Source organism: Salvelinus fontinalis, chromosome 18 (genome assembly GCF_029448725.1).
Source record: "Salvelinus fontinalis isolate EN_2023a chromosome 18, ASM2944872v1, whole genome shotgun sequence".
NCBI classification, from domain to species: Eukaryota; Metazoa; Chordata; class Actinopteri; order Salmoniformes; family Salmonidae; genus Salvelinus; species Salvelinus fontinalis.
The window spans coordinates 43,635,148-43,657,714 of record NC_074682.1 but is presented as its reverse complement, the minus strand read 5'-3'; the positions used below and the strand labels follow the sequence as shown (position 1 = coordinate 43,657,714).

Here is a 22,567-nt window from a genome sequence, read left to right as displayed (position 1 = left end):
CAAGGGGGGGGGGGGCGCCAATCCAGACAGGAAGATCACGTCAGTGACTCAACCCACTCAAGTGACGCACCCCTCCTAGGGATGGCATGAAAGAGCACCAGTAAGCCAGTGACTCAGCCCCTGTAATAGGGTTAGAGGCAGAGAATCCCAGTGGAGAGAGGGGAACCGGCCAGGCAGAGACAGCAAGGGCGGTTCGTTGCTCCAGAGCCTTTCCGTTCACCTTCACACTCCTGGGCCAGACTACACTCAATCATATGACCCACTGAAGAGATCTGAGTCTTCAGTAAAGACTTAAAAGTTGAGACCGAGTCTGCGTCTCTCACATGGATGGGTAGGCAGACCGGTCCATAAAAATGTAGATCTATAGGAGAAAGCCCTGCCTCCAGCTGTTTGCCTAAAAATTCTAGGGACAATTAGGAGGCCTGCGTCTTGTGACCGTAGCGTAAGTGTAGGTATGTACGGCAGGACCAAATCGGAAAGATAGGTAGGAACAAGCCCATGTAATGTTTTGTAGGTTAGCAGTAAAACCTTGAAATCAGCCCTTGCTTTAACAGGAAGCCAGTGTAGGGAGGCTAGCACTTGAGTAATATGATCACATTTTTTGGTTCTAGTCAGGATTCTAGCAGCCGTATTTAGCACTAACTGAAGTTTATTTTGTGCTTTATCCGGGTAGCTGGAAAGTAGACCATTGCAGTAGTCTAACCTAAAAGTAACAAAAGCATGGATACATTTTTCTGCATCATTTTTGGACTGCAAGTTTCTGATTTTTGCAATGTTACGTAGTTGTAAAAAAGCTGTCCTTGAAACAGTCTTGATATGTTCGTCAAAAGAGAGATCAGGGTCCAGAGTAACGCCGAGGTCCTTCACAGTTTTATTTGAGACGACTTTACAACCATCAAGATTAATTGTCAGATTCAACAGAAGATCTCTTTGTTTCTTGGGACCTAGAACAAGCATCTCTGTTTTGTCCGAGTTTAAAAGTAGAAACTTTTCAGCCATCCACTTCCTTATGTCTGAAACACAGGCTTCTAGCGAGGGCAATTTTGGGGCTTCACCATGTTTCATTGAAATGTACAGCTGTCTGTCATCCGCATAGCAGTGAAAGTTAACATTATGTTTTCGAATGACATCCCCAAGAGGTAAAATATATAGTGAAAACAATAGTGGTCCTAAAACGGAACCTTGAGGAACACCGAAATGTACAGTTGATTTGTCAGAGGACAAACCATTCACAGAGACAAACTGATATCTTTCCGACAGATAAGATCTAAACCAGGCCAGAACTTGTCCGTGTAGACCAATTTGGGTTTCCAATCTCTCCAAAAGAATGTGGTGATCAATGGTATCAAAGGCAGCACCGAGGTCTAGGACCATGAGGACAGATGCAGAGCCTCGATCTGACGCCATTAACAGGTCATTTACCACCTTCACAAGTGCAGTCTCAGTGCTATGATGGGGTCTAAAACCAGACCGAAGCATTTTGTATACATTGTTTGTCTTCAGGAAGGCAGTAAGTTGCTGCGCAAGAGCTTTTTCAATTTTCTTTGAGAGGAATGGAAGATTCGATATAGGCCGATAGTTTTTTATATTTTCTGGGTCAAGGTTTGGCTTTTTCAAGAGAGGCTTTACTACTGCCACTTTTAGTGAGTTTGGTACACATCCGGTGGATAGAGAGCTGTTTATTATGTTCAACATAGGAGGGCCAAGCACAGGAAGCAGCTCTTTCAGTAGTTTAGTTGGAATAGGGTCCAGTAAGCAGCTTGAAGGTTTAGAGGCCATGATTATTTTCATCGTTGTGTCAAGAGATATAGTACTAAAACACATGAGTGTCTCTCTTGATCCTAGGTCCTGGCAGAGTTGTACAGACTCAGGACAGCTGAGCTTTGGAGGAATACGCAGATTTAAAGAGGAATCCGTAATTTGCTTTCTAATGATCATGATCTTTTCCTCAAAGAAGTTCATGAATTTATTACTGCTGAAGTGAAAGCCATCCTCACTTGGGGAATGCTGCTTTTTAGTTAGCTTTGCGACAGTATCAAAAATAAATTTCGGATTGTTCTTATTTTCCTCAATTAAGTTGGAAAAATAGGATGATCGAGCAGCAGTGAGGGCTCTAGTCGGAAGCTAGTCGGAAGACTTCCAGTTTGGTGTGGCGCCATTTCCGTTCCAATTTTCTGGAAGCTTGCTTCAGAGCTCAGGTATTTTCTGTATACCAGGGAGCTAGTTTCTTATGACAAATGTTTTTAGTTTTTAGGGGTGCAACTGCATCTAGGGTATTGCGCAAGGTTAAATTGAGTTCCTCAGTTAGGTGGTTAACAGATTTTTGTCCTCTGACGTCCTTGGGTAGGCAGAGGGAGTCTGGAAGGGCATCAATGAATCTTTGTGTTGTCTGAGAATTTATAGCACGACTTTTGATGCTCCTTGGTTGGGGTCTGAGCAGATTATTTGTTGCGATTCCAAACGTAATAAAATGGTGGTCCGATAGTCCAGGATTATGAGGAAAAACATGAAGCTCTACAACATTTATTCCATGTGACAAAACTAGGTCCAGAGTATGACTGTGGCAGTGAGTAGGTCCAGAGACATGTTGGACCAAACCCACTGAGTCGATGATGGCTCCGAAAGCCTTTTGGAGTGGGTCTGTGGACTTTTCCATGTGAATATTAAAATCAGCAAAAATTAGAATATTATCTGCTATGACTACAAGGTCCGATTTGAATTCGGGGAACTCAGTGAGGAATGCTGTATATGGCCCAGGAGGCCTGTAAACAGTAGCTATAAAAAACAGTAGCTATAAAATTCTTATTTTCAATGAAGGCCTAGGAACAGTGGGTTAACTGCCTTGTTATGGGGCAGAACGACAGATTTTTACCTTGTCAGCTTGGGGATTCGATCTTGCAACCTTTCGGTTACTAGTCCAACGCTCTAACCACTAGGCTACCTGCTGCCCCAATTAGTCAGGGTAGCCATTTGATTAACTGTTAAAGAGTCTTATGGCTAGGGGATAGAAGCTCTTAAGAAGCCTTTTTGACCTAGACTTGGCGCTCCGGTACCGCTTTCCGTGCGGTAGCAGAGGGAACAGTCTATGACTATGGTGGCTGTAGTCTTTGACTTTTAGGGCCTTCCTCTGACACCGCCTGGTATAGAGGTCCTGGATGGCAGGAAGCTTGGCCCCAGTGATATACTGGGCATACGCACTACCTTCTGTATTGCCTTGCGGTTGGAGGCCGAGCAGTTGCCATACCAGGCAGTGATGCACCAGTCAGGATGCTCTCGATGGTGCAACTGTAGAACCTTTTGAGGATTTGAGGACCCATGCCAAATCTTTTCTGTCTCCTGAGGGGGAATAGGTCTTGTCGTGCCCTCTTCACAACTGTCTTGTTGTGCTTGGACAATGTTAGTTTGTTGGTGATGTGGACACCAAGGAACTTTGCTCTCAACCTGTTCCACTGCAGCCCTGTCGATGAGAGTGGGGGCGTACTCAGTCCTCTTTTTTCCTGTAGTCCACTTCATCTCCTTTGTCTTGATCATGTTGAGGGAGAGGTTGTTGTCCTGGCACCACACGGCCAGGTCTCTGACCGCCTCCCTGTAGGCTGTCTCGTCGTTGTCTGTGATCAGGCCTACCACTGTTGTGTTTTCAGTAACCTTAATGATGGTGTTGGAGTCGTGTCTGGCCGTGCAGTCATGAGTGAACAGGGAGTACAGGAGGGGACTGAGCACGCACCCCTGAGGGGCCACTGTGTTGAGGATCAGCGTGGCGGATGTGTTGTTACCTACCCTTACCAACTGGGGGCGGCCCGTCAGGAAGTCCAGGATCCAGTTGCAGAGGGAGGTGTTTAGTCCCAGGGTCCTTAGCTTATTGATGAGCTTTGAGGGCACTATGGTGTTGAACGCTGAGCTGTAGTCAATGAATAGCATTCTCACATAGGTGTTCCTTTTGTCCAAGTGGGAAAGGGCAGTGTGGAGTGCAATAGAGATTGCATCATCTGTGGATCTGTTGGGGCGGTATGCAAATGATGTGAGCCATGACCAGTCTTTTGAAGCACTTCATGGCTACAGACGTGAGTGCTACGTGTCGGTAGTCATTTAGGCAGGTTACCTTAGTGTCTTTGGGCACAGGCACTATGGTGGTCTGCTTAAAACATGTTGGTATTCCAGACTCGGACAGGGAGAGGTTGAAAATGTCAGTGAAGGGCCTCCCGGGTGGCGCAGTGGTCTAGGGCACTGCATCGCAGTGCTAGCTGCGCCACCAGAGTCTCTGGGTTCGCGCCCAGGCTCTGTCGCAGCCGGCCGCGACCGGGAGGTCCGTGGGGCGACGCACAATTGGCATAGCGTCGTCCGGGTTAGGGAGGGTTTGACCGGTAGGGATATCCTTGTCTCATCGCGCTCCAGCGACTCCTGTGGCAGGCCGGGCGCAGTGCGCGCTAACCACGGGGGCCAGGTACACAGTGTTTCCTCCGACACATTGGTGCGGCTGGCTTCTGGGTTGGAGGCGCGCTGTGTTAAGAAGCAGTGCGGCTTGGTTGGGTTGTGCTTCGGAGGACGCATGGCTTTCGACCTTCGTCTCTCCCGAGCCCGTACGGGAGTTGTAGCGATGAGACAAGATAGTAATTACTAGCGATTGGATACCACAAAAATTGGGGAGAAAAGGGGGTAAAATAAAAAATAAAAAAAATTTAATTTAAAAAATGTCAGTGAAGACACTTGCCAGTTGGTCAGCGCATGCTCGCAGTACACATCCTGGTAATTCCTCTGGCCCTGCGGCCTTGTGAATTTTGACCTATTTTAAGAACTTACTCACATTGGCTGCGGAGTACGTAATCGCACAGTCTTCCAGAACAGCTTGTGCTCTCATGCATGTTTCAGTGTTATTTGCCTTGAAGCGAGCATAGAAGTAGTTTAGTTTATCCGGTAGGCTCGTGTCACTGGGCAGCTCTCGGCTGTGCTTCCCTTTGTAGTCTGTAATGGTTTGAAAGCCATGCCACAGTCAGAGCCGGTGTAGTACGATTCGATCTTAGTCCTGTATTGACCCTTTGCCTGTTCAATGGTTCGTCGGAGGGCATAGCAGGATTTCTTATAAGCTTCCGGGTTAGGGTCCAGATCCTTGAAGCGGCAGCTCGAGCCTTTAGCTCAGTGCGGATGTTGCCTGTAATCCATAGATTCTGGTTGGGGTATGTACGTACGGTCACTGTGGGGACGACGTCATCGATGCACTTATTGATGAAGCCAGTGACTGATGTGGTGTACTCCTCAATGCCATTGGAGGAATCCCGGAACATATTCCAGTCTGTGCTAGCAAAACAGTCCTGTACCTTAGCATCTGCTTCATCTGACCACTTTTTTATTGATCTAGTCACTGGTGCTTCCTGCTTTAATTTTTGCTTGTAAGCAGGAATCAGGAGGATAGAATTATGGTCAGATTTGCCAAATGGTGGAGAGAGAGCTTTGTATGCGTCTCTGTGTGTGGAGTAAAGGTGGTTCCGAGTTTTTTATCCTGTAGTTACATATTTAACATGCTGATAGAAAATTGGTAAAACAAATTTAAGTTTCCCTGCATTAAAGTCCTGGCTACTAGGAGCGCCGCCTCTGGGTGAGCGTTTTCTTGTTTGCTTATGGCGGAATACAGCTCCTTCAATGCTGTCTTAGTGCCAGCCTCTGACTGTGGTGGTACGTAAACAACAGACACACAGTGTCACGATCGTCTATGGGTGAGAGAGAGGACCAAGACGCAGCGTGTGCAAAATACATTCTCCTTCATTTAGAGAAAGGAAAAACACGAAACGAACACTGAATACAAACTAAACAAAACAACAAACGACCGTGAAGCTAAATGACGTAAGTGCAATGACAAGCAACAAACGTTCAACATAGACAATTACCCACAAAAGCCTACTGCCTATGGCTGCCTTAAATATGGCTCCCAATCAGAGACAATGAATGACAGCTGTCTCTGATTGAGAACCATTCAGGCAACCATAGACTTACCTAGACACCTACACTCAACACAAACCCATACACTCTACCAAAACCCCCTATACCATACAACCACCCCAGACGAGACAACTATACACAAACATCCCCCCTGTCACACCCCGACCTAACCAAAATATTACAGAAAACAAAGATAACTAAGGCCAGGGCGTGACACACAGCATATTTACTTTATGCTCATTGATGATCATTGAGATCATTGTATGTTCAACCCCTTTCTCTTTCTTTCCTTCTTTCCTTCTTTCTCCCTGACAGGTTCTGCTGATGCAGGAGTCTGTGAGGAGAATCATCGAGGGAGAGGAGTCTAAGATGGGTGAGTAAGCACACTCACACGTATGCACGCCCACAAACGCTCTTGACCTATGTCTTGACTCAACACTGTTTATTCTGTGCGTTGTCTTTTCAATAATTCTGACTCAGCTGTGTGTGTCCCTCCTCCTGTTCCAGGTCTGATTATCCTGAATGCGTGGTATGGAAAGTTTGTGACAGACAACAGCGCACGCCAAGAGAGAGCTCAGGTTATAGACGTTACTGTCCCTCTGCAGTGTCTGGTCAAGGACTCCAAACTCATACTCACTGAGGCATCAAAGGTAAGGGTGTGTGTGTGTGTGGGTGGAGGGTGGGTGGGTGGAATTTTTAAATGACCTGTGTGTGTGTAACCAGCGCACCCCCCCCCCCCCTCCTTTTATATATATATATATATATATATATATATAGGCGGGGTTGCCAGGTTTCTATGACCCGTGCGTAGGAGAGGATAAGAGTCTGAAGCTGCTGTATCAGTTCAGGGGGGTGATGCACCAAGTCCTCTCAGCAGACACTGAGGCTCTACGGATACCTAAGCAGTGTAAGTATACAACCACAACACAACCACTGTATAACCACTGCTACTGTAACCACAACCATATCATAACCTGTTCACAACAAAAAATGCTCAACTCCATTACATTGAAATTGCAGATTAATTACAAAAGTACTACACTAAACTACATTTTCCCTGTATTTCTCAGCTCACAGAATCGATGCTGAGGCGTAGGAACCCTCTGTTCTGGGAGCAACAAGGGGCAAGTGGAGACAGACAGATGCAGACAGACATTGACAGAAGGACTGACAAACAGAGGTCGAGAGACAAACAAAGTGAATAGAAATTCTCTCTTTACACATCACATTTATGAATTCAGACATGAGTTCCTCTTCTCTCTCCGCTCTCAAAACCCACTAGATTCCTCTGTTTTAGCCATTGTAGTTTCCACTGTGTGTGTCTGTGTCTGTATGTGTGCGTATAAAATGTACTGAAATCCCTCCCTCATCTCCTCAGAAAGGTGCAATATGACTCACGGTGTACATATCAGTGAAGTCTGCTACAGTTAATATTGTATAACTAATATACCACTGTACTATACTAGTTGTACTCATGTTTTACACTACTAACTCATGCATTACGGTTAGAACAGAACTATGCATGAAAACGTGTTCATCAGTACCACTATATTGACACCCACTTGAAGGCAAAAAAAAATATTGTTTTGTTAATAATTTACATATTATTATTATGCCTTGGAAGCGATGTGTCTGCTGCTGTTGTTGTGTGGGGCAGGGTCTAATTATCTGGGTGCCAGTCATTCTAATAACACATAAGGGCACACCCATAAGGGTTGAAAAGAATTATGAGAATATTAACACTCGTCTATTTTTAAGGCACCCCCAGTAGCCAATGTGTGATTGGAGCCCTGGAAGGCTGGTTTGAGTTGATATGATTGAGATGGATGCTGGGGAAGCACTGCCTGAGCAACAGTGAAGAGTAGAGAGAAAGTCCAATGATGTCATTCAGTGCCTTCGGAAAGTATTCAGTATTTTCCACATTTTGTTACGTTACAGCCTTATTCTAAAATGTATTAAATAAATAAAGATCCTCAGCAATCTACACACAATACCCCATAATTACAAAGTGAAAACAGGTTTTTAGAAATGTTTGCAAATGTATTAAAAATAAAAAACAGAAATACCTTATTTACATAAGTATTCAGACCCTTGGCTATGAGACTCGAAATTGGGCTCAGGTGCATCCTGTTTCCATTGATCATCTTTAACATGTTTCTACAACTTGATTGGAGTCCACCTGTGGTAAATCCAATTGATTGGACATGATTTTGAAAGGCCCACACCTGTCTATATAAGGTCCCACAGTTGACAGTGCATGTCAGAGCAAAAAACAAGCCATGAGGTTGAAGGAATGGTCCGTAGAGCTCACAACAGGATTGTGTCGAGGCACAGATCTGGGGAAGGGTACCAAAACATTTCTGGTCCCCAAGAACACAGTGGCCTTCATCATTCTTAAATGGAAGAAGTTACGTGTGGCTCAGTTGGTAGAGCATGGCGCTTGCAACGCCAGGGTTGTGGGTTCAATTCCCACGGGGGGACCAGGGTTCAATTCCCACGGGGGGACCAGGATGAATATGTATGAACTTTCCAATTTGTAAGTCGCTCTGGATAAGAGCGTCTGCTAAATGACTTAAATATAATATATATATAAATATATAAGTTTACAACCACCGAAACTCTTCCTAGAGCTGGCCCCGTGGCCAAACTGAGCAATCGGGGGAGAAGGGCCTAGGTCAGGGAGGTGACCAAGAACCTGATGGTCACTCTGATAGAGCTCTACAGTTCCTCTGTGGAGATGTGAGAACCTTCCAGAAGGACAACCATCTCTGCAGCACTCCACCAATCAGGCCTTTATGGTAGTGGCCAGGCGGAAGCCACTCCTCAGTAAAAGGCACATGACAGCCCGCTTGGAGTTTGCTAAAAGGCACTTAAATACTCTCAGACCATGAGAAACAAGATTGTCTGGTCTGATTAAACCAAGATTGAACTCTTTGGCCTGAATGCCAAGCATCACGTTTGGAGGAAACCTGGCACCATCCCTACAGTGAAGCATAGTGATGACAGTGTGGGGACTGGGAGACTAGTAAGGATTGAGGCAAAGACGAACGGAGCAAAGTACAGAGAGATCCTTGATGAAAACCTGCTCCAGAGCACTCAGGACCTCAGACTGGGGCGAAGGTTCACCTTCCAACAGGACAACAACCCTAAGCACACAGCCAAGACAACACAGGAGTGGCTTCGGAGGAGTGGCTCCAATCGAACATCTCATGAGAGACCTGAAAATAGCTGTGCAGCAACGCTCCCCATCCAACCTGACAGCACTTGAGATCTGCAGAGAAGAATGGGAGAAACTCCCCAAATACAGGTGTGCCAAGCTTGTACCGTCATACCCAAGAAGACTCTAGGCTGTAATCGCTGCCAAAGCTTAGTAAAGGGTCTAAATAATTATGTAAATTCTTAGAAATGTGCTAAAATGTCTAAAAACCTGTTTTTGCTTTGTCATTGTGAGTTTTTGTGTGTAGATTGATGGGGGAAAAAATGATTGAATCAGTTTTAGAATAAGGCTGTAACGTAACCAAATGTGGAAAAAGTCAAGCGGTCTGAATACTTTCCGAATGCACTGTATACATCATGGTGTATATACATTATTTATATAACATTTATGAGAAAGCATCTGTATGTACATCTGTCACTGTCAATGGAAACATGCAAGTGGGATGCAGTGGGACTATTGTACTTTTATGTATACATTTATTTGTTAAGACCTGGTCAGATCAGATCATCAAAATTATGATGGTGATGAAGAATATTCTAATTATTTGTCAGTCCTTTGTTATGTGCCATACCTTTAGTTTCCATGGTAATATTGTTTGTCCCTGTTGTCTTGTTTATATAGCTGTTTGTAATACTATAGATAGACCAAACAGACACTGTTCTACTTAACATTGACTGACAGTGTTGGTCCTTTCTGTCTCTCTCTGTGAAGGCAATATACTGTATAGGCTATTGATGAGTGACATAGTTGAACTCAAATCAGTAAATGTACTGTTATGCATTTTTGTCAATGTATAGGCAAAGGTTAAAATAGTGTTTTTTCAGTGGTGGAAACTGGAGTTCTGTCAACACAGTTCTGTTTCATTTCCACTGTATGCTGTCCCCTATCCTACAGTGCTGAAACCCCATGTACAGGTCTGTGTAGTCAGCACACAGGATCTATTCTATGTCATGTATTTGAGCAGAAATGGACCTACCCCCTCAGGTGTTTTGCCCTAGAGCGGAGTCAGGTTATCGGATTGTTAGTAACTGTACTTGCCTGTCTCTTCTTACCAGTTAAGATTTTGTGAACCTCATTTGTGAATGAGGTTGACTGACTCAAACACCCTTTACAGAATGAGGCAAGAACAAGCAAACATTCACCCCATTTGAGACACTAAACACGTTGCTGCCTCCATTAAGGATGTTTGCTCATCATGTCCCCTTTGCGTGCCGTTAGCCTCCATGTTAGTCGGCCCTGCCACTAGTCACCCACTCATCGCTGTTCTTTCAGCCACTCTGGCACCACCCTGAGGTCAACAGAGAGACTACTCTCCACTGTTACATTCCTGCCCTGGCCATGACTCAAACTGTCTAAAATTGATGTGTGTGGAGCTAGTGGACTATGTAGTAATGTAAAGATATTACAATAAATAAAAAGATGAGCCACTGACTCGCATATTTGTTTAAAAACAAGAGCTACATTACTGATGTCAGAGCTTGGTCCCAGAACTGTTCATGCTTTTGCCTACTCCATTATTGTCAAGCCAAACACTTGTTTGGCATGCCAATTCCAAAAGGAGTTGGCAAGACAGCAGAAACTGACTCGCACTCAGGATAGTGGTCAAGTACAGGAACAATGAGGAGACCTAGAAAGGTGAGGTTAAAATCTTCATTAAATCTTTATTTACAATACAGAGTTTCACAGAAACAGTTTGCACCAGACATCACATTCTCAGTAAGGGGTTTTCACAAAGCGGGATCAATGAGTTAGCGTTCTAACTTCCCTAAATATTTTTTTTAAAGAAAGAAATTGTTCTAGTATGACTGACTTATCAGTAACCCATATTCATCTTATTAACCGTAGTTAGTAATAACTAACCAACCCATTGCTCTTGCTTGCTAGAAAGCCCAGACAAGCATTCAGTAGGTGTATGTCTAACATCAGTCAGTCAGACAGTGACATCGATCTATGGCTTACAGTGCCTTCAGAAAGTATTCACACCCCGTGACTTTTTTCCACATTTTGGATTTAAAATAGATTACATTTAGATATGTTGTCACTGGTACACCCCCGCCCCCATAATGTTAACGTGGAATAGTTTAGAAAATGTTACCAATTCATTAAAAATGAAAAGCTGAAATATCTTGAGTCATTAAGTATTCAACCCCTTGTTATGACAAGCCTAAATAAGTTAGAGTAAACATTTGTTTAACAAGTCACAATAAGTTGCATGGACTCTGTGTGCAATTATAGTGTTTAACAATTTGAATGACAACCTCATCTCTGTACCCCACACATACAGATAATTGTAAGGTCCCTCAAAGTGAATTTCAAAACACATTTAACAAAAAAGACCAGGGATATTTTAAAATGCAGTGCAAAAGGGCACCTATCGGTAGATGGCAAAAAAAGACAAGACAGACATTGAATATCCCTTTGATCATGGTGAAGTTATTAAATTACACTTTGGATGGCATATCAATACACCCAGTCACTAGAAACAGAGGTGTCCTTCCGAACTAAGTTGAGGAAGGAAACCGCTCAGGAATTTGACCGTGAGTCCAATAGTAACTAAAACAGTTACTGAGTTTAATAGCTGTGATAAGAGAAAACTGAGGATGGATCAACAACATTGTTGATAGTTACTCCACAATACTAACCTAATTGACAGAGTGAAAAGAAAGAAGCCTGTACAGCATAAAAATATTCAAAAACATGCATCCTGTTCACAACAAGGCACCAAAGTAATATTGCAGAAAATGTGGCAAAGCAATTACATTTTTGTCCTGAATACAAAGTGTTAAGTTTGGTGCAAAACCAATACAACACATTACAGAGTACCACTCTGCACATGTTAAAGCATAGTGGTGGCTGCATCATGTTATGGGTATGCTTGTAATCATTAAGGACTGGGGAGTTTTTCAGGATAGAAAAATAAAACAAAAGAGCAAAGCATAGGCAAACTCCTAGAGGAAAACCTGGTTGTCTGCTTTCCACCAGACACTGGTAAATTAATTCACCTTTCAGCAGGACAATAACCTAAAACACAAAGCCCAATCTACACTGAAGTTCCTTGCCAACAGTGAACGTTGAGTGGCCGAGATACAATTTTAACTTGAACACCTATGGCAAGACTTGAACATTGTTGTCTAGCAGTGCTCAACTACCAATTTGACAGATCTTGAAGAATATGGGCAAATTTTGCACAATCCAGGTGTGGAAAGCTCTTAGACTTACCCAGAAATACTCTCAGCTGTAATTGCTGCCAAAGATGCTTCTACAAAGTATTGACTCAGGAGTATGAATACTTATGTAAATGAAATTTCATTTTTCAGTAATTGAGCAAAAATGTCTAAAAACATGTTTTCACTTTGTCATTATGGGGTATTGTGTGTAGAAGGGTGAGAAAAAAATGTAATACATTTTCAATTCAGGCTGTAACAACAAAAATGTGGACTACGTCAAGGGGTATGAATACATTCTGAAGGCACTATATATATGATGTCGACAGAAACAACAATATGTACACATCAGCAAGCTTAGACTTGACAACTGGTGAAAACATGAATATTTGAAAAAGCTTAAATTCCGAACACGGTCAAAATGCAAACAGCTTGAAGGACACTTCTCCATAAACGCCAAAATACATTATAAAACCCCAGCGAGCATGGTAGTGATCATTATCAAACCCTGGCGAGCCTGGTAGTGATCAGGTGAGAGATTAAATACTGATTTGTGCAAATGAGTACACCAGGAGACGTGTAGGGTCAGGAGTTGTCCTGACCATGAAAAACTCTGGGTCCCCGTTATAGCCTATAAAACTTGTTTTGTGGTTGGGTCACATGGTCAGGAAAAGCTCAGGAAGCCAAACACACCCCATATATAGAGCCCTAAGACACTTGCGCAATGGTTTTGATAATGCATTGATTGATGGCTGAATAAATCCTATATTGGCCCCATTGCTCGCTAACCTATAGGACTAACCTGAGGGGACTGAGAACCAAGGGCAGAGACAATGGCTGTCCAGAAACAACCTCTGACCCCTGTTCCCAAGGGCACTTTACATGAAGTGCCTGGGGACAGGGGCTTGTTTCTATACTGTAACAATGACATCACTTTACATGGCTGCGTATGGCTTTCGCTCACCATACACATGTTAATGCATTTTCTTCACCCACCAAAACCCGTCTTCACCCAGGGCTCTCTTCAAAGCCACATCAATGTGTACCCATTAACCCACTGGGGTCTGTTCAGGACCATTAAACTGTTCTCGACATGGTGGTGTTTGTGAGTGGAGCTTAATTCAATGATTGATTGTTTCCAACAGTTACCTGGCTCTATTGTGGAAAAATAATTTGAACTCTTCATAAAATGTAGAACATGAAAAAACTGAAATGGCTTCTGGAAACAGCCTGGAACGTTTTTAAACAGGGAAATAATTCCCACAAATAGTTGTTCTTCAATGTTCTAACTGATGATAAAAGCTTTGATTGAAGAGGACAGCGGCAGGTACAGCCCCTGGTCTAGGAAAAATAACTAACTAATCTAATAATCTATTCGATGTTTCGTCACAATGTTGTTTTGAACGTTCGTTTCAGACTGAAGCCCGACTGAGCACTACTCGATGCATCGTCAACGTGCTGATGATTTAATCAAAAAAGCAATACAGTGGCTTGGAAATACAATGACATTCAAATGGAGGCAAATAATTAGTAGAACCCCCCTTGCCATCAGTCTGATGTCGCCAGATTGACTTTAGATGCAGTACAACGTTAGCTAGCTAGCTAGCTAAAATTGAGGAACCGGAATTTAACGTTAGAATTGCTAGCTATTTTTGACAAACTTTGCTAGCTAATGACAACATTTCCATCTATCTAAAGTAAATTTGATGAAATGACAATATTTCCTTGTAAATATCTGACTACTTTAGCAATATCAACTTCTTTCCCCAGGCGCTAGTGTCATTTAGGCAACATAGTTGGCCTAGTGCAGAATGATTGGGTTTATCACCACTATGGCGCCGCCAGCAGAGGGCGGCTTTAGAACGTTCATACCAATGGCATGACAACCGAGTGACTGAGGTGCAACCTATGAACAGAAAAAGGGACCAGAAATTACGTCATATATACACGGTGTACAAAACATTAGGCACACATTCCTAATATTGAGTTGCACCCCCCCTTTTTGCCCTATCAACAACCTCAAATCGGCAGCTCCCGAGTGGCGCAGCGGTCTAAGTCACTGCATCTCAGTGCTAGAGGTGTCACTACAGACCCTGGTTCAATTCCAGGCTGTATCACAACTGGCCATGATTGGGAGTCCCATAGGTCAGCGCACAATTGGACCAGTGTCGTCCGGGTTAGGGTTTGGCCGGGGTAGGCAGTCATTGTAAATAAGAATTTGTTCTTAACTGACTTGCCTAGTTAAATAAAATAAATACAAAAAATTTGTCCGGGCCATGGACTCAACAAGGTGTCTCTCCAGGAAAAACATCCACAGGGATGCTGGCCCATGTTGACGCCAATGCTTCCCACAGTTGTGACAAGTTGGCTGGATGGCAGTTCTTGACACACTCAAACTGGTGCACCTGGCACTTACTACCATACCCAGTTCAAAGGCACTTAAATATTTTGTCTTGCCCATTCACCCTCTGAATGGCACACATACACAATCCATGTCTCAAGGCTTAAAGATTCATCTTTAACCTGTCTCTTCATCAACACAGGTTGAAGTGGTTTTAACAGGCGACATCTATAAGGGATCATAGCTTTCAACTGGATTCTCCCTAGTCTGTCATGGAAAGAGTGGTTTTGTACACGAGTGTATGTACAGTCGTGGCCAAAAGTTGAGAATGACACAAATATTAATTTTCACAAAGTCTGCTGCCTCAGTTTGTATGATGGCAATTTGCATATAGTCCAGAATGTTATGAAGAGTGATCAGATGAATTGCAAAATCCCTCTTTGCTATGCAAATGAACTGAATCCCCAAAAAACATTTCCACAGCATTTCAGCCCTGCCACAAAGGACCAGCTGACATCATGTCAGTGATTCTCTCATTAACACAGGTGTGAGTGTTGACGAGGACAAGGCTGGAGATCACCGTCATGCTGATTGAGTTCGAATAACAGACTGGAAGCTTCAAAAGGAGGATGGTGCTTGGAATCATTGTTCTTCCTCTGTCAACCATGGTTACCTGCAAGGAAACACGTGCCATCATTGCTTTGCAAAAAAAAAGGCTTCACAGGCAAGGATATTGCTGCAAGATTGCACCTAAATCAACCATTTATCAGATTATCAAGAACTTCAAGGAGAGCGGTTCAATTGTTGTGAAGGCTTCAGGGTGCCCAAGAAAGTCCAGCAAGTGCCAGGACCGTCTCCTAAAGTTGATTCAGCTGCAGGATCGGGGCACCACCAGTACAGAGCTTGCTCAGGAATGGCAGCAGGCAGGTGTGAGTGCATCTGCACGCACAGTGAGGCAAAGACTTTTGGAGGATGGCCTGGTGTCATGAAGGGCAGCAAAGAAGCCACTTCTCTCCAGGAAAAACATCAGGGACAGACTGATTTTCTGCAAAAGGAACAGGGATTGGACTGCTGTGGACTGTGTAAGTAATTTTCTCTGATGAATCTCCTTTCCGTTTGTTTGGGGCATCTGGAAAAAAAGCTTGCCCGGAGAAGACAAGGTGAGCGCTACCATCAGTCCTGTGTCATGCCAACAGTAAAGCATACTGAAACCATTCATGTGTGGGGTTGCTTCTCAGCCAAGGGAGTGGGCTCACTCACAATTCTGCCTAAGAACCGCCATGAATAAAGAATGGTACCAACACATCCTCCGAGAGCAACTTCTCCCAACCATCCAGGAACAGTTTGGTGACGAACAATGCCTTTTACAGCATGATGGAGCACCTTGCCATAAGGCAAAAGTGATAACTAAGCTGCTCGGGGAACAAAACATCAATATTTTTGGGTCCATGGCCAGGAAACTCCCCAGACCTTAATCCCATTGAGAACTTGTGGTCAATCCTCAAGGGGCGGGTGGACAAACAAAAACCTAAAAATTCTGACAAACTCAAAGCATCGATTATGCAAGAATGGGCTGCCATCAGTCAGGATGTGGCCCAGAAGTTAATTGACAGCATGCCAGGGCGGATTGCAGAGGTCTTGAAAAAGAAGGATCAACACTGCAAATATTGACTCTTTGCATCAACTTCATGTAATTGTCAATAAAAGCCTTTGACACTTAAAAAATGCTTGTAATTACACTTCAGTATTCCATAGTAACATCTGACAAAAATATCTAAAGACTCTGAAGCAGCAAACTTTGTGGAAATTAATATTTGTGTCATTCTCAAAACTTTTGGCCACGACTATAGGTTGTCTATGGCCAGCATTCACTTGATGGAGAAGTGTTGATATGAAACGCATCAAGTGATGCCTCTTTTACATCTTTGTAGTATGGGATAATTCCTTGGTGGTCTAGAGCACCATTTCAAGCTCTGTCTATTGAAAGAAAGAGTTGAACGTGTTCCGTTTATCTGTACTGAACAAAAATATAAATGCAACATGTGAAATGTTGGTCCTATGTTTCATGAGCTGAAATAAAAGATCCCAAAAATGTTCCATACGCACAAAAAGCATATTTCTCTCAAATTTTGTCCACAAATTAATTTACATTCCGGTTAGTAAGCATTTCTCCTTTTCCAAGATAATACATCCACATGACAGATGTGGCATATCAAGAAGCTGATTAAACAGCATAATCAGTACACAGGTGCACCTTGTGCCAGGGACAATAAAAGGCCACTAAAATGTGCCGTTTTGTCACAACGCAGTTTTGAGGGAGCGTGCAATTGGCAAGCTGACTGCAGGAATGTCCACCAGAGCTGTTTCCAGATATTTGAATGTTAATTTCTCTGCCATAAGCCGCCTCCAACGTAATTTCAGACAATTTAGCAGTACGTCCAACAGGCCTTGCAAACGGAGACCACATGTATGGTGTTGTGTGGGCGAGCGGTTTGCTTATGTCAAGGTTGTAAACAGAGGCGGTGGCGGTGGGGTTATGGTATGGGCAGGCACAAAATACGGACAACAAACAATTGCATTTTATCGATGGTAATTTGAATGCACAGAGATACCGTGCCAAAGCACATTGTCGTGCCATTCATCACCTCATGTTTCAGCATGATAATGCACGGCCCCATGATCTGTACAAAATTCCTGGAAGCTGAAAATGTCCCAATTCTTCCATGGCCTGCACACTCAGACATGTCACCCATTGAGCATGTTTGGGATGCTCTGGATCGACATGTACGACAGAGCGTTCCAGTTCCCGCCAATATCCAGCAACTTCGAACAGCCATTGAATAGTAGTGGGACAACATTCCACAATCCACAGCCTGATCAACTATATGCGAAGGAGACGTGTTGCGCTGCATGATGCAAATGGTGGTCACACCAGATACTAACTGGTTTTCTGATCCCCGCCCCTACTTAAAAAAAAAGTGACCAACAGATTCCTATCCATATTCCCAGTCATGTGAAATCAATAGATTAGGGCCTAATTCATTTATTTCAATTGACAAATTTCCTTATATGAACTAACTCAGTGTGTTGCATTTATATTTTTGTTCAGTATAGAACTGGACATCATTATCTACAGACCCTCTGCTTGAGGCTTTAGACAAAGGCTTCCCTCAGACAGACAAACGTACCAACCACCTAGTTGAGAGGGTGGTTGAGGGAGGAGAAGGGGTTGGCAAGTCAACACACCCCTTTAACGCATGAAATTAGTGAAAAAGGCAACGTCCCAAAATTCACACCGTTGGGTGGCAGCTCTATAGGTCATTCTCCCCGACAGTTTAAGAGTGAAGACAGGTTTACACTGTTCATGCGAAATGCGTAGCTAGTCTCTATCCAGTCTGAGCTAACCGGTCAGCCAGACTAGACTACAGAGTCCAACCCTACTGGTCAACTATTGTATTACAAACAGACATTCAGTGATTGACTTACGCACACAGAGTCCGGAAGGAAGCAGAGAGAAACTGTAAAATTTATAATAAATCTTAAATAGCACTCGGATTGGTTTAGTTTGGGGGTGTTGAAAACCCGAGGGACGGCTAGTAGGCTTAGTCGACGCAATAGGGGTGAGGAAAAGGACCTGGGGCATGGGGTAGGACTGGGGTCAGGGACAAAAGGAAAGGGCTGGCCTGGGGCATGGGTTACAGGACCGGGTTGGGGTTAGAACCGTATGCGGCATGGTCTAAATGCAGGTGAGAGGGGTGAAGGGGTTTGCAATGGGGTCAGTCAAGAAGGTGTCTGCGGGGGCCAATGCGTGAGCGGTATGAGCGGCGGGTGTCTGCCAGGCCCAGTGTGTCTCTGCAGCTCTGACACATATAAGTCTCAGGAACGTGGGACTTCCTGATCTTAGCACAGGACAGGTGGATCCACGTGTTACACTGGTTACACTCAATCATGGCCCGGCCTGCAAACGGCTTCATACAGAAACACGTCACCAGGTCCCACGAGTCATCATCTGAGAGAAAGAGAGGGGGTAAGAAACAGAGTTCCATCACTAAAACATTTACATGGGATTAACTGGCAGACTGCTACTTTAAATAGGCAATGTCATCACAACAATAAGTTCTGTAACTTTTTTGCAGCATTTACATAACGTTTTCTCACCGGAGTCCACCATGATGTCCTCGTCCTCTCCGGAGCCATCCTCGTCTCGGAACACCACCTGTTTCCCCTGTCGGATCACCGTCCTGTTCCCAGTAAAACCCTCCACACTCTCCACCATGCCCTCCACCAGCCCCTGTCCCGCCCAGCACTCCCACTCCTCATTGTGCTCCTGCTTACAGGGGGAGGAGTTATTGAAGTGAGAGGGGCTAGGCAGGCGGTGAGGAGACGAAGGGTGGAGGGGGATGAAGAAGTCATCCTCAGGCTCGTCTTTGATTGGTCGTCCTTCCAGGGGCAGGGGGAACTGTGGCTCTGGGCTCATTGCGTAGGCCTGTTGTGCAGAGCTCGGCTCGCCGGCCTGGCTCTCCCAGTCCTTCCTCCTCTTCTTCAGTTTGTTGGCTTTCCTCCGGTCATCTGGGTGCAGGGAGGATGCTAAATGGCCATGCTGGAACAAAGGAATGAATTTAGGGTTAGGGAGTATGAGAAAGAGTTTTAAGGTTAGAATTAGTGGTTGAAATTGTGTGAGTGGATCAAAAGCACTTCATTTACATTTTTCATAACATGGCTGGATAGTGAGGCCACAGGGTGGATTCCCGTGGGATGGGGTCGTTTCCTGTTCTTGTCCTGCGGGGGTATGGGGGGCCGCGGGGGGCAAGAGGGGGTTTCAGGGACAGGGGTCCAGCCATCACTGTCTGCTGTACTGCCTGTACTGTTGGGGGGGCTGGAGCTACTACGCAGAGGAGAGTCCTGGAGAGGGGAAAAAGAGACATGGTGATAAAAGCCTGTATGTGTTTACACAAAAGTCAACTCTTAAAGAGGAGAATGGAGGTGGGCGTGAAGCTGTTGATAAAATCCATTGACATTGGCCACAAACACCACACTGATCCAATACAAATCGGAGACCATTTTGCACCAAAACAGGCATCAACAGTAACTTCACAACACTTCCACAATAATATGGAACTGCATATTTTATACACGGCCTCAGTGACACCACCATAACGATGAAAAATCACCCTGTCTTACTCTGAGGGGCTCGGTCAGACAGACAAAGCACAGAGTATTAGCACAGGTCTATGGATGAGGTACAGTACAGCCCTGGTTGAGCTTGTTTAGGGTGCTGGTGTTGGGTCGAGCTGCTCCTCTTGCCTGAGCTGAGGGGGTCAGGGGGCCCTGGTTCCATTCCAGCCCCTTCCCCTAGTTGTCTCTGCCCCATCAGGGATCCTAATCTCAGGGCTAGCTAGACAGCAACAGAAGCTCAATTCATCTTGTTGGAGGACTAGGTTAATTCTATCCAGTCCTTCCAAAACTATGAACACTACAGAGGCAAGGGTAAAGGGTCTAGGGGCCAAAGAAGCACAGGGCCAGGGATGAGTATGGAGAGACTTGTTGGCCCTCTTACCCTGGGAGAGGGGGCAGGGCTGTGTTAGGTGCGTGTCCCTTCAGGAGAGACAGCAGCAGATTGGCTAGCGAGGGACAAGGGGCGGGGCCCAGCAAGGAAGCTGCCAGAAGCCACGCCTCCTCCAGTTCTGTGGATCAAATAGAGGGTCAACACACCACACCGGGGAGGGAGGGGATAACTTCGATACAGTCAGCATGTCCAGGGTTGCATTCAGGAGGATGCAACGCGCTGAACGTTTCAGATAGAAATGTAATGCTTTATAGAGCTGCCATAACTCCTACATGACAGATACAGCATAACCTATTTCTATCTGAGAGTTCCACAACGTTGTAGCTTACTGAAAGAAAACAAAATGGCACTTTCATTGTGACTAAGTGAATGTGATGTTGACTGTATCTATATTCACAACACTAGTTAGGGGTGGCGGGTTAATACACACAGGGGGAATGGAGGGCAGTGGGACACCAACACACACAACAGTTGTGGAGAAAAAAGCAAAAGCTCGCAGTGGCCGCTCCATGATCCACAAACTACACACATCCGAGTCCCACCCCTGGTGTCTGGCCATTAACCTCAATACAATGCGTTACACACACACGTCAAAATATAACCAGTCACAGTTCTGCCTAACTATTCAGAGCAAATAACCTAGACTGTCAACTACAAGGGACTGTTGATAAAAGGCATGCACCAACTGATGATTGGGTTTCCTTTACTCACCTCCTGGGGATATGGGATATAGCCTGCATATGCCAACACAAAGGTGCAGAACTTGTTGAAGTCCTCCACCGTCCGCCTCCTGTATGGTGGTCTGAGCCCCTGGCCCTGTAACACACGAATAACATCAGCATGAGGTCAAAGCTAGCTAAGACATTCTGAATTAAAGAAACATGTTGTGATGATTGCCCTCTTAGCAGTGGTTCACTTGTAAAATACATTGATAAAATGTTGCATATGAACGTACTAAAAAGGGAATATAAAAATTACATTTAAGTACTAGCACGCTGACGACTGAAATGAAGCGCGAGATTCGGTTTAAACCAGTGCCATTTGACAGAAGCTTGATAGGATTTTTGCTAAAGTGAAGCTAACTAGCTACAGCAACGTTATAGCTAACGTAGCTCGCTAAATAAGTTAATTAATCAACAAATGCCAACACGCAGGACTACGTTTGGGCGCTAACGTTAGCGTTGAAGTTTTGATTTAGTTGAAAACACTAGAAGGACAGTTACTAACTAGCTAATTTGTTACCTACCTAGTAAAATACCTTATAACTGCGGTGCCAAGATGGCGATTGTTGCTGAGCTAGCTAACTAAGTTAACGGTGGCGTGGACATAGAGTAGCTAGCCTGCTAACCTTGGCTAAACGTTACCTAACATTGGCAAACCTTTCCTAGCTAACTAACACTGCTTTTAGGTTACGTTAGCTAGATATGCAACCTCGTGTTTTCATCATAACAGATCTGTCATTACGTTAAAGACGAGTGAAAATGCATGCATATGTCAAGTTATATTACTAACGTTAACAGGTTGCGACTGTGTGATTATATTCAAACATAAAAACAAGATGAACCGTAAAACAATAGCTAGCTAGTTAACGTTATACTGTAATCGTGACAGTGGTTGTTTAATCAAGCCAAGGACAGGTAGCTAGCTGACTGCCTAACGGTATGATCATAAGCACTGCCTGTTTTCAGCAGTCAGTCGTATATACCATTAGTTAGTTAGCTATAAACAGTTCGTTAACTAGCTAGTTATCAATGGTTACCTAGCGAGCTAATATTTGCTAGCTACAGTAGGAAGTTAAATATATACAAGTTACAGTGAGCGCTAGCATTCTGATAACTGGCTAGCTAATAAAATACTTAACGTTAGCTAGGTTACCTCTGATTCATATGCATGGTGTGACGATGAAGTAACGTTGTCCATCTCTAAAAAGTGATACGTTTGGTATAATGTAGCTAAGTTACCTAAATTATATAATTAGCTAGCAATAAACGAAGGTATGCAGCAGTGCACAACTAACTATGGTGTCATCGACGTTCAAAACATTGCACTGTTCTTAGCTAGCCAACTGTTAGCTTACGATATTCTCGCAACAAACACACTGTCTGCAGATAATGTTTCGCCTATACCCCGGGAGATACTTAGTAATGCATTATAGTTAGAAGACAAATGTTGCCGTATCTCTTGAACAAAACGGGTTCGCTAGCTACACCGAGTCAATCTCGTCACGCTACACTGTCAGTGTTGCCATTAACTGCCTGGCTGTCACTCAAACTCAGACTAATCAAAGGACTGGTCGAGGGAACCACCTCGGAAAAAAAAAGAGCGCTGAAGTGAGGTTTAAATGGATA

The 22,567-nt window shown here is 44.2% G+C and overlaps 2 protein-coding genes across 2 annotated transcripts in view; one reads left to right on the top strand and one right to left on the bottom strand.

Moving 5' to 3' along the window:
• LOC129815601 (dnaJ homolog subfamily C member 11) overlaps positions 1 to 10,579 on the top strand; it is a 42,635-nt gene extending 32,056 nt beyond the window's left edge. The window contains exons 13-16 of the mRNA XM_055869561.1: positions 6,247 to 6,304; positions 6,439 to 6,581; positions 6,709 to 6,838; positions 7,002 to 10,579. Of these exons, the coding sequence (XP_055725536.1) occupies positions 6,247 to 6,304; positions 6,439 to 6,581; positions 6,709 to 6,838; positions 7,002 to 7,027 (357 nt within the window). The 3' untranslated portion in view covers positions 7,028 to 10,579. The remainder of the gene's footprint in view (positions 1 to 6,246; positions 6,305 to 6,438; positions 6,582 to 6,708; positions 6,839 to 7,001) is intronic.
• A 205-nt stretch (positions 10,580 to 10,784) lies between these two features.
• phf13 (PHD finger protein 13) lies at positions 10,785 to 22,540 on the bottom strand. Its single transcript, XM_055869562.1, has 5 exons — positions 22,095 to 22,540; positions 20,931 to 21,035; positions 19,358 to 19,555; positions 18,812 to 19,253; positions 10,785 to 18,662 (listed from the first exon to the last, which is right to left on the bottom strand). The coding sequence occupies exons 1-5, from the start codon at positions 22,137 to 22,139 to the stop codon at positions 18,430 to 18,432; spliced, it is 1,023 nt and encodes a 340-aa protein (XP_055725537.1). The 5' UTR covers positions 22,140 to 22,540; the 3' UTR covers positions 10,785 to 18,429.
• Between the last annotated feature and the right edge of the window lie 27 nt (positions 22,541 to 22,567).